We start from the raw sequence: 12,516 nt of genomic DNA, 5'->3' as shown, positions 1-12,516 counted from the left end.
GGTTGAACCTCTAACCCCCCCCCCCCCCCCCTTGGCTACAGCCCTTAGGATGGATACAAAGGGGGAGAAATGAGGCCCTGAGTCTTTAAAGGATGCATTTGGCTAGGCATTTTATGGGGAAAGTGTGCCCATAGGCTGCATCGTATAAAGTTAATATGCACAAGGAAGGAAAGAAATGTGAGTGAAAAAATAAAGATAATATAAACAGAGAGCAGTAAGAAAAGGGGGAGACCACTCTTAGGATAACTTGAGGTGAAACTACACTATAGAATTAATGCACCTTGACTTTGCTTTAGCTTCCTTGATTATAATGCTAAGGAATCATTGGATCTGTAGTTTTAGGAGACACCAGCACGCTTTGACAGAGAAGACTCGTATAACTGCTACAATTCTATAGCATTGAGCAATATAGCAGTCAAGTTGGTGTCAAACTGCATTAATTCGACAGTGTAGATGCACCCTAAGAGGTCTCTCTCATTCCTACATGAGGAGAAGTCTTCTAACTTCTAGTGCTACCTAGAAGGCAATTACAGCATGCGCGCACACACACACAAATGTATACATAATTAACAACTTATAATTCTGAGTTTCATTTTGCATATCCCCTCTGCAAAAAAAAAATGTACACAGCAGACCAGGCTTTGCTTTCAGGATACCAAAATTCACAGGTATCAAAATATATGGATTCTCAACTCCCATTACATACAATGGCATAGCAAAATGGTGTTGCTTGTATAAAATGTCAAAATCAATGTATGATTTTAGGATTTCGTTTTTGGAGGGAGGAAATATTTTTAAGCCATAGATGGTTGAATCTGTGGATATGGAGGGACAACTGTACACTCTAAACGGGATTAAAAATTACAGTAGTAGAGAAGTATCAAGAAATGTCAAGAGAAAACTTTACACGTGAGATTTGCAATTCTGTGCTTTGAGAAGGTGATCAGTGCATTGCGACACAGATATAAACATTTAAACACCTGACATAAAATTGTAATTGAAGATGAAATTTGTCATAATTTGATCATGATTACTGCAAAGCATTTATTTTAAAATTTTAAATAAATGCATTTACCTTTCAAATAAGCACCAGTTAGCTGTTCAAGGGTGTATACATTTTTGGGTGTATACATTCCAGGGGTGGGGCTGCAAGAAGAAATCTTGAAATAGTTCAAATTTTATATGAGAGATGCCATTTGAACTTCCATGGTTTTTTGGCATCTTCTTTAGTGCTGGAACTAAACTTCACCAGTTACCAAGAGCCAGCTATATGTAACTGAATGCTAAAGTTAGGATCATAGCACTATAGAGTTGGAAGAGAACACAAGGGTCTGCCATTCAGAAATACAATCAAAGCACCCCCAAAAGATGACCATTCAGCCTCTGCTAAAAAAAAAAAAAACCTCCAGAGAAGGAGACTCCACCATGCTTCAAGACAGCATAGTGGACCAGGTCTTACTGTCAGGAAGTTCTTCCTAATATTTTGGTAGAATCTCTCCTCCTGAAATTTGAATCCATTGTTCTATGCCCTGGTCTCTAGAGAAGCAAAAAACAAGCATGCCTGTTCCTCAATATATCCTTTCAAATATTTAAATATGGCTATCTTGTCCCCTCTCTACTTTCTCTTCTTTAGCCTAAACATACCCAGCTCCCTAAACCACTCCTCAGAGGGCTTGGCTTCCAGACCATTTTGGTTGCCCTTCCCTGAATCCATTCTAGCTTGTCAATGTCCTTCTTGAATTGTGGTCTGCAGAACTGGGCACAGTATTCCAGGTGAAGTCTGAGAAAAGCAGGATGGAGTGACATCACTCGATCTTGACACTATGCAGCCTAGAATCACATGCCCATGCCATTGCATTTCCCATTTCTTGGGATGGTTGCAAAAGCTGGGCCAATGTAAAGAAAAGCAGCTCCTTTGAAATGTACTAAAGAAGAGTTCTACTGCTCAAAAGACAGTTCTGGAGCAATTCAAACCTGAACTCATCCTAGAGGCCAAGATAACTCAACAGAGACTGTTATACTTGGGGCACTTCAGAAGGCATGACTCACTAGAAAAGACAATGATAGCAGGGAATGCAGGAGGAAAAGAGAAAGACTGTATTCCAGATGGAAAGACTAATTAACAAAGCAGGGATGCCTTGAGTCTGCAAGACCTGAGCAGGACAGTTGGTGACAGGGTGACTTGGAAGTCTCTCATGTGTAGGGTTGCCATAAATCAAATTCAACTTGGCAGCAGTTAATAAAAATAACAGCATGACATCCCTTCACCAGTAAATAGCTTTACATTAAGGTCTACTTTGGCAAAATGGGCAAGATCTGTATGTCTACAATATACGAGTTTAAAAAGTTGAAGTGGCAATGTAAAAGTTTGACACATTCATCTAGATCATTTGCTGCTCTTGTGGCATTCTAAATTACTACATCACTACAAGAAAACTGTGAAGAAGACATATGGAGCAGTTTATCCATATTTGTTAAGATGTTGCAAGTCTGTAGGTAGCAGTTTTGCACTAATTGGCAATTATCCAATTTTGAGAAATCAAACAAAATGGATTTCTCCTCTGCTTTGACCCAAAGACTCTGATCAGAGAAACCAAACCTGAGCTCTCCCTGGAATCCAAGATGACTAAATTGTCAAAGTTTGCTTGAAGGCAGTTAACAAAACTAGGAAGTGAGGAAGACCACGTTCCAGATGGATGGACTCAATCAAGAATGTCACAGATGCCCTCAGTCAACAAGAGCTGGGCATGGTGATTTGGAGGTCTTCCATACATAAAATAGCCCTAAGTCAAAGTTGACTTGAAGGCAATTCACAGTGATAGGACATGAGGAAGACCACATTCCAGATGGATGAACTCAATCAAAGAAGCCACAGATGCTTAGTCTACCTGAGCAGGGTGATTTAGCGATCTTTCATTGCCATAAGTCCAAGTCAAAGGCAATTAACAGCAGTAGGAAATGAGGAAGACCACATTCCAGATGAATGGACTCAATCAAGAAAGCCAGGGATGGCCTGAAACTGCGAATTCTGAGCAGGGTGACTTGGAGGTCTCTCATTCATAGGACTGTCATATGAAAAGTCAATATGAAGGTAGTTAAGGGCAATAGGGATTGAGGAAGCCTACATTCCAGGTGGATGGGCTAAGTCAAGGATACCAGTCAAGAATGCCAAGGATGCCCTGAGTTTACAAGCCCTGAGCAGGGTGACTTGGAGTATACCCTGAGTCTTGTAGATTTGGGGAAGCAGGATGATTTGGAGATCTTTCATTCATGGGGCCGCCATACGTCCAAGGAGACTTGAAGGCAGTTCTCAAGAGCAAGAACAGAAGAAGAAGTGGGAAAGCGCTCAGTTGCAGGCAGGTGAGATAGATGACTTCATCGGAAGAGAGGGAAGGGAGGCGGAGGAGAAAGCAACCCACCCGTCCTGCCTCTGGCCCCGGCGTTCAAAGGGGGCTCCAGACACGTGAAACTTGGGGAGGGGGTCAGGGAGGAGAGACGAGGGAAGAGCCCGCCTGTGGCAGGGAGGCGGCGGTGGGGAGGGGGCATCGGGGAGAAAGCGGAGCGGAGGAGGGAGCGGCGGAGGGGCTGGCTGGCTCTCTTGGAGAGGCGCCCTCGCTCGTGGGTGTCTCTGGCATCCCCTTCACCAGCAGCGAGAGAGCCAGGAGAGAGGACCGCCGGCTAGCGAGCTGGATAGCCACCCGGCCGGCCAGTTAGCCATCGGCTTCACCGGAGGAGCAGAACCGTCACCATGTTCAGCTGGAGCTCTCGGAAGCGGCTGGCCAGCCGATCGGTGAGTCCCGCCCCACTGGTCCCCCTTCAAAGCCGGGGAAGGGAAGGGGTCAAGGAGGGTGCCAATCCCTTGCCCACAAGAAGCCTCAGGAGCCGGACAGCCCTCCCTCCGTACCTTCCCCAGAGGTGAAGCATCTGCACCTGCCCATCTCCCCTTTGCCTCGGTCTCCATTCATTGTCTCTGAGAGCCCGGTCTTGCCCCGAAAAGCCTCCCCTTCGCACTTGAAGTGATGCTCCCACTATGAAGGGTCTCCTCCACCGCCCTCCGCCACAACAACAACAACATTTCCCCCTCTCTTTGCCTCCCATCTTTCTCTTGGGGAGGGAGGCTCGTTGGATTCATGGTTCAACTCGAGAACAACACACTGAGCGCATTGTTGAGGAATAACTTCCACTTTCTCACTAGGGCTGGGTCTACAATGGCCATATAATGCAGGAGATCCAGCCTGGGTTTGCTCTCTAAGGGGATTAGTACAGCTTGAGCCTCCCTTACCTGGAATTCCAAAATTTGAAATGCCACATGGGTGGCTGAGATGGGGATTCCATTGCTTTGGAATAGTTCACTATAGTGCATCTACATAAGCATGGGCAAACTTCGTCCCTCCAGGTGTTTTGGACTCCAACTCCCACCATTCCTCACAGCCCCAGGCCCCTTCCTTTTCCCCCTCAGCCGCTTAAGTGGAAAGGGCCCGAGGCTGTTAGGAATAGTGGGAGCTGGAGTCCAAAACACCTGGAGGGACGAAGTTTGCCCATGCCTGATCTACCCTATAGAATTAATGCACTTTGGTACTGCTTTAACAGACATATCTCAATGTTATGGAATCCTTGGAGTTGCCTTTAGCTTTCTCTGCAAAAGGATGCTGGTGCTTATCTAAGCTACAGATCTCATAGCACTGAGTCATGGCAGTATCAAACTGCATTGTTTCGGCAGGGTAGATGCATCCATAGGTAAGTGGCTTACTGCAGTTTGCTTTCTATGCATTCAGCTTTCCTTATCTGGAATTCCAGAATTGTCCATGTGGGTGGCTGAGATGGTGATGCCTGTGCTTTCGAATGGTCCACTGTACACAGACTTTGCTTCATGTAATAGTAATAATAATAATAATAACTTTATTTTTATATCCCGGCTCCATCTCCTCGAAGGGACTCGGGGTGGCTTACATGGGGACAAGCCCGATCCAACAAAGATTAAACATAGATTAAAACATATCTCAATAAAATTAATGACATTACAAGACAATAACATAAAAACTGCATCATGCACAGAGTTATTTAAAATAACTGTGTATAAAATTACCTTCAGGCAAGGTGTATAAGAAACTAAAATGCATAGACTTGGATATATGTGTGTGTGTGTGTACGTACGTATAATTAAATGAAGGAATTCCAAAATTATGGAGGGGGAGGGGGAATCCGAAATCCCAAACATTTTGACTAAGGATTACTTAACCTATAGGAGAGTTCATTCCATTGGTTCCTGATGAGAAAATTAGTGGGATTTATGTTTATTTAATCTTATTGTTTTACATTAGTAGAAACCCATTCAGTTCTGCTGTAGGTCTTCTGAACTGCAGGCATCAGCTGGGCTGCCCTTTTATTTTATGTTATGTTATTTCATTTCATTTTGCTGAGACTGGTTTTCATTTGAGCAGGAGTGGGAGAGAGTACATTGTTTGTATTCATGAGATTCCCCCTCCCCTCCTTTCTTCTTTCCGTCCATCAAGTTGACAGCCTTGGGCGAGCTGGAAAGAGGGCAGCCTTGCAACACGTGTGGTGACCATTGTCCCGGCTTTGCGCTTCACAAATGGAGGTAAGGCGGCGAACCTGCCTAGTCCCCAAGGAGCTGGGAAAACTGGAGGAGAACACATGGCAAGCCTTGTGGAAAAGATACCGCTGTGTATTCGTGTGCATTTCCTCATTTCCATTGTGACCCCCGCTCCCTACCATCTTGCAGTGATGCTTCATTAGGTTTGGTACATTTCCTGCCTGCGACTGCCTAGCTGTAGCCTAATTTACCTTTCCACAGATATTTTTCTCACATGGCATATCCTCTCTCCCCACAATGGCAGATTTGTCCCCAGTTTCTAAATGAACTTCCAGGATCTTAATTTGCCTTCCTTTAGTTTTGACAGATACTTTGTCTGGTGTTTCTCTGCATGTTTCTTTTCTGAGTAAAGTCCACACTGTCTGTGATGTATTGGCAGATGCTTTGTGTTTTATTTCACATTTATATTTTTACTTTCAATCAGCCACAAGTTATTGTCCTCCTATGATGCAAAATCCATGAGATGGAACTGTAAAGTATTCAAGCTTACTAACAGCCAGGACAAATGGAAGTGATTATCTCAGTTGTAAAATTCTCTTTGGCTGTGGTTTGGGTATTTACCTGGGTAAATATGATACAATCCAATAGATCTCCTAGAACATCTTCACCTCAATATGTCCTATATTATCCTCTGTTGCCTTCTGGAAATTGTGTATTTTGCTGTGTTTCTCAGTGACATGCTAAATTGTCGTGTTCATGTGTGTATTTGTATATATGATATACATATGAAGTTTCCATTAGGTTGCTTCCAGTTCTTGAGAATAACACTTGCATGTGTTTTTTCCTATATTGTAGAGTTTAGAAGAGTTACCTTTTGGACTCACAGACTCCCCTAGTCATCATGGCTGACAGTTTCTGGGAACTGAAATCCAAAAGTTAACTTTAACAAGCCCTGATTTTAAGCTTGGTTGCCTTTTTCTCATCTGTGGAATCTTCTTAGCATCCTGGCAGAGTGTAAATATCCTCCAGTGTACATATGCAGGTGATTGAGGTGTGTGTGGTGTGTATAATGCCCTTTCTTTTTGTGGGTACACAACAACAGCCAGGGATTCTTGAGCACTCCCTCCCAAATACATCTGTTGTGTGTCTAGGTTACCCTAGGTTATTCAGTTACTCTTGTGCTCCCATTGCTATTGTGATAGCAATGGAAGCTGGAGATCTTTTCCTGTTAGGAAAACCAGACAGTTCCAGGCTGATGTTCATAGCCGAGTTGTGGAGAAGAAGCTACTCTCCAGAGCCTTTTCATACCCTGGGGAAAACTACTGCACATGTGGTGGTGTAGCTGTCTACATGGACATATCATACTCAACTCAATGCTACTTGTTGCTCTACAGTTTCCAGGAAAATCTGGTTTCTTGCTCTTTTTTGCTATGTGTACAATCAGGGTGGTTTTGGTGGAGGGGGATGGGTGAGATTGTTGAGTGACAAGCATCACAATTTGTGTTTACATGTTGTCCTGTGCTACTTGCTGGGGTATATATTTTGTAACATTACTGACCTCTTTAATTTTTGTGAATACCACAATCCCTGCTCAGAGTGGAGGAGGGACAGTTTCCTCTTGAGTAATTGAGCATTCTCTCTCCCTCTCCCCCAGGCTGACTCCCCTCTCACTTGTTTCTGGGTAAATACAGAGCCGGTCCAACAATGAGGCGAATTAAGCAGTCTCTTGGGGCGCAAAACATACGGGGGCGCAGTTGAGACTGCTTTTTCTGTTGATTTCTTGTAAAACATGATGTTTTGGTGCTTAATTTGTAAAATCTTAATGTAATTTGATGTTTAATAGGCTTTTCCTTAATCCCTCCTTATTATCCAACATTTTCACTTATCCAACGCTTTCATTTTTCAGTGATTGGTTTGGGGGGGGGCGTCAAAATTCTATTCGCCTACACTTGAAAAATACCTAGGGCCGGCTCTGGATAAATATATACAGATTGGAGTGGGAAATTGTGCTTGGTCAGGGAGTAGCTTTGGCCCCGGCCACCTCACAACAGATTTCATGGTTCTGAATAACTTTTTGTGTCACATTCAACAATGAATGGGAATATTATTTTTAATTATTCATTCCGCCTTACCTCCATTTGTGAAATGCTGTCCTGGTGGGTTTTCAAACCTCATATGGAAAAATAATGGATGAGTGAAAATTCTGGTCCCAAAATGTTGGAGATGAATTATTCTGCATACCTTGGTGCAGAAAACCCTGTCTGTGCGTGCACAAAATACACTTACATGTTTTCTACATAGAATCATTCTTCTGCAATGCTGCAATTTTTTGGATAGAGGTTGAATACAACACAGGAATATTCATTTTACCCTGGAACACAAAACTACTGACATTGTTAGTCCTGATAGCCAAGGATGTATTAAAATCAAAAATTTATATTCCGAGTTTTGGCTAATTTAAAAAAATAATTTTTGACTCCCTGCACCAGTATGGTAGAATCAATCTGCATGTTGGTGAGTGTGCACATGTGAAGTCAAATCATCATAGTCTTGAGTGGATTTTTAACAGTGCCGGCAATTTTCAGGTGATTTTTCACCCTTGCATTTTCCCCATTGCTACCACTAACTTTCTTAGTTAAAATAAAATATAATACATTGAAATGTGCACTTGATACATGAGAATCCCCCTTTATATCATTTTTTCATTTGTTTTAAATGTGCTGAGCCATGTCAGAAGCTGCTGTTCTCAGCTGGATGCCCTTGCGGTGAACCTTCTTTGGCTGTAGCCTGACCCAGCACATTTTCACTACCTGTTGATCCCTTCTAGACAGAAAGGGCTGCAAAGGTTTGTTTTGTTCACTGGAGTCTTACTTGAGGGAGGAGGTTTTCGAGTTATGACTTGGGCTAAGGGGTTTTTTGTTTTCAAAAAAGAGGCTCTGACAGTTTCCATAGTCGTACTGCAAACATAGAGGAACTTTTTTTTTTAGACCAAGCTCACTGTTAAATCAGCTGCTTATGGTTCAGCCCTGGCAAAGCACCAGTGCTTTTTCTCAGTATGTGTGCTCAGACTTTGCCCAGCCAAGTCGGAGTCAACTGACTACAATCTGGGGTGGGAGAGTTTTCTTTATTCCAAATCCTGCCTTTCTTGTGATTCATTGCCATGGTTTGCGTATGTGCATCTGCCATTGCTGGAAGACAGGATGCCCATTGTTAGAGGACTACACTAGCAATGCTGTAGAAGGAAACTTTAGGTTGCAACTGACACTACTATGTCACCAGTACTTGGCATTATCCCATTTTACTGTTCTCTCCCACATGCATACCAATTCTTCCATCTGCCCAGAGCAGAGTATAAAACAACACAATCATGAAGCCATCTTTGCTATGCTGGAAGACAGGATAACTTACAGCCATGTTGAAAGAATTCATACCACACATAGGACTTGAATAAATGTGTGGAATAAACGGGGTAACGTATTCTGGCCTGACTCCAGTAACACTAGGTTTATACCTACTGACCTTTGTGCGGTTGCTAAAGGTTTGAAAGAGGAGTTATACATATGGAGCCCTCCTTCTTCATGCTATGATTAATCATTGCAGCTATCAGCCTATAAGTGTCAATACAGCTCATAAAGTCAATTCTTATCTGATGTGAACAGTACCAATGCCTGCTCGAGTCATGAGCTGTAAGGCATTATTCATAGGTTTGTCTCAAAAGTTTGTATCAGTTTTTCTTCATTCTGAAAAGCTAATTGGCTAATCTAACAGCTTTAGTTCTTCCACTTTATAGAGGCACTGAGAAATTAACCTGCAGCAGGCCAAATCTCCCTGCCTTTGCTTATCTAGTCCAGCATCCCCTAGTCAACCAGATGCTCCTGAGATATACACATTATAGGACATGTGCATTCATGTTGGCATTATGGACAGCTTTCTTTGGGCCTGATGATGTACAGTACACATGTGGTGAAAGGATGTGTGCTTCTATGTGATTGAGAGAGAAATGAAGGGAAGTTCTGTGGCCTCCAAGCCACCCAAAATTACTTCATGCAGCCTTCAGGACAATATGGTTACCTGTCTCCAGAGTTTGGTAACATTTGCTTGGCTGGAGGATTCTGCAAACTGCAGTCTAAAAAAGTAACTTTTCACATGCTTTTCCTACCTCTGATATACAAAAACAGTAGGCTAGTACTGTTTGTGCCTGGAAATAATCAAATATGTCTCAGACTGAGGCAATTTCCTCAGTCTGAAGCTAGCTTAGCTCTGCTGGACTAGCATCTTTACCTGTCCTCAGACAGAGGTGGTCCAACAATGAGGCGAATTAGGCAGTCGCCTATGGCGCAAAACATACGGGGGCGCAATCGAGACTGCTTTTTCTGTTGATTTGTTGTAAAACATGATGTTTTGGTGCTTAGTTTGTAAAATCTTAATGTAATTTGATGTTTAATAGGCTTTCCCTTAATCCCTCCTTATTATCCAACATTTTCGCTTATCCAACGCTTTTATTTTTCAATGATTGGTTTTTTTTGGGGGGGGGGGCAAAATTCTGTTCACCTACACTTGAAAAATACCTAGGGCCGGCTCTGCCTGTCCTCTATCCCCATTGCAATAACCTTTGTTAATATTAGTAAATTCTCTGATCCATCCTCTTTTCCGTATGTAGTCGAGTGCAGTGAAAAAGGGATGGTAGTGCTAGTGTGTGGACAGTATACTGGTTTGCTTTGGACCCAGTCTACTGTCCATAGTCACCCCAAAATGCAGAATTTTGGCAAAACTTCAGAACATTTTCCAACTTTGCTTAAGGTAGGGTAAGACTGCCTCACCTTGGCTTACCTCATGTTAAGAACTGAAAGTCTCTGGGCATCCAGGTTTTACTTCTGGGTCACTTTGGGGGAAAGGGCTGATGTAGACAAGCCAAAAGTAGGCTAAAACCTATTGCTAACATAAGATCATTGAATCCATGGGATTTATCAATGTCAACTCATCATAATAGCTGATTCCAGTTGGAAATAATAGGATTCCAACTGATTAGAATCTATCAGCTGCCACTAGTTGGTATACTATTAGTTATTTCCAACTAGAATTGGCCTGTCAACAGGCCTTTTAGTTTGCCCTGAGATTCAGCCTGAAATTCAATTGAGCTATCCAAAGGGTTAGACCTTATCCTCCAAAACAAGTTTTGAACCTTTAAAGTACATATACATATTAAAATATAGGGGGAAAACCTATTTCCCTAGTTAATGTGGGGGCCAGCAGCTACCACTGCACATATCCCTTAACCCAGTGGTTCTCAACCTGTGAATCCCCAGGTGTTTTGGCCTACAACTCTCAGAAACCCCAGCCAGTTTACCAGCTATTAGGATTTCTGGGAGTTGAAGGCTAAAACATCTGGGGACTCATGGGTTGAGAACCACTGTCCTCACCCATTCCATAGCCATTCCCTCAGGATTGGGACTGCATTGTTATCCCTGCCCCATTGCCTCCCATCCTTCTTCCAATATGTGTGGGCTTCCCTGGGATATGCAGCCCTATAATCTCACCCCCCAGAAGTCATGCCAACCCACCTTCCTGCAAGTAAAGCATTTGTACATAACTTTTCTTATCTGCTGTGTGAGGTCCTTACAACACAAAAGGGTAACATATAAATCCGCCCAATTCATTTATATGACAAAAGCTACGCAGTCTTTTTCAGCAATGTGAAAATACTTGATGAAGCTAAAAGAAAACAATAGCTTTCATGGGAATGTACAGCTTAAGGAAACAAGGCTACATCAATTAACCACTGGGGTTCTTAAGCCTTTTCTTCATAATCTTTTAACTGTACAGTTTTGCTATTAAATGTAAATTGGACTCGGGGCTTCAAAGATGGGAATTGACGAGAGACCTTAGGGAGACGAGAGTTTCTAAGCCTGCGATACATTCAAGAAGCAAATCATCCCAATTGCTGATGCAGGCGCCGTGCATTTATTATCATCATGTGGAACCTTATGCTTCCTAATTAGCTGTGATTCCGTTTTAGGCATGATCTGTGCAGCCATTTTATTAACCCAGCAAAATGTGCTTTGGGTAAAAGATCAAAGGGGGACATTTAAAAGACTTTCCTGAGATGTAGGGGCCGCATGGATTGGTTATGGAAACATATTGCTAGACACTATTGCCCTTTACTTATTTTTCTTCCCACTCCCCCCTCCACCACCGCCTATGGAACACATCTCTTTTGTTGCATCTTTTTTCTGTCATCTTGTTTATTATTATTTTTCAGAGGCATTGACCTGTTATTAAATGCTGAAAACATTTTTTGAGCTATAGAATTGAGGGTATTGTAGTTTGGCCAGGTGCCTTAAAACTACACAATTACATAGTATTAAGCCATGGTGGTGTCAAACTACATTAATTCTATAGATTAGATACACTTTTAGTAGGATGTTGATAACAGAATGGCTTGGAGGTCTCTCATTCATAGGTTTGACATACGTTGAGCTCAACTAAAGACCTTGTGAAACTACAACTCCTATGACTCCATGGCATTGGGCCATGGCAGTTAAAGTCATCCTAAACTGCATTAATTCTAGAGTATAGATGCACTCTAGGATGCCGGGAGACCAGGGTTAAAATTCCTCTCAGTCATGGATACAATTTCAGCCGTAGTGGAAGGCAAGGGCAAACTTCCTCTGAACAAATCTTGCCAAGAAAACCCAGTGATAGGCTTATCATTGGGTTGCTGTAAGTCGGACGTTAAGGCACACAACAACCACAACCTCCATTTACCCAACTTGTAGCTCTTTGCCTTTCTCATCTACTTTCTCTATCAGAAGCAGACTATAATGAGATGTAGTTGTAGCAAGATAAGAGAGAGGAAAAAGATTGGAAAAGTCACTATATTTGACTAGAAACTACCAGAGATCTGCAGACAATACTGAGAAATATACAAATGGAACATTCCTTAGTGCAAAGTGAGCCCTAAT

At 42.6% G+C, this 12,516-nt stretch overlaps 1 protein-coding gene across 1 annotated transcript in view; it reads left to right on the top strand.

The window, feature by feature from the left end:
- The first annotated feature begins 3,546 nt into the window (after positions 1–3,546).
- prickle2 (prickle planar cell polarity protein 2) overlaps positions 3,547–12,516 on the top strand; it is a 328,576-nt gene continuing 319,606 nt past the window's right edge. Inside the window, exons 1-2 of the mRNA XM_003223588.4 lie at positions 3,547–3,790; positions 5,514–5,599. Of these exons, the coding sequence (XP_003223636.1) occupies positions 3,749–3,790; positions 5,514–5,599 (128 nt within the window). The 5' untranslated portion in view covers positions 3,547–3,748. The remainder of the gene's footprint in view (positions 3,791–5,513; positions 5,600–12,516) is intronic.

This window comes from Anolis carolinensis, chromosome 2 (genome assembly GCF_035594765.1).
Source record: "Anolis carolinensis isolate JA03-04 chromosome 2, rAnoCar3.1.pri, whole genome shotgun sequence".
NCBI classification, from domain to species: Eukaryota; Metazoa; Chordata; class Lepidosauria; order Squamata; family Dactyloidae; genus Anolis; species Anolis carolinensis.
Note: the sequence above shows the minus strand (reverse complement) of the source record. Positions and strands in the feature narration are given on the sequence as shown.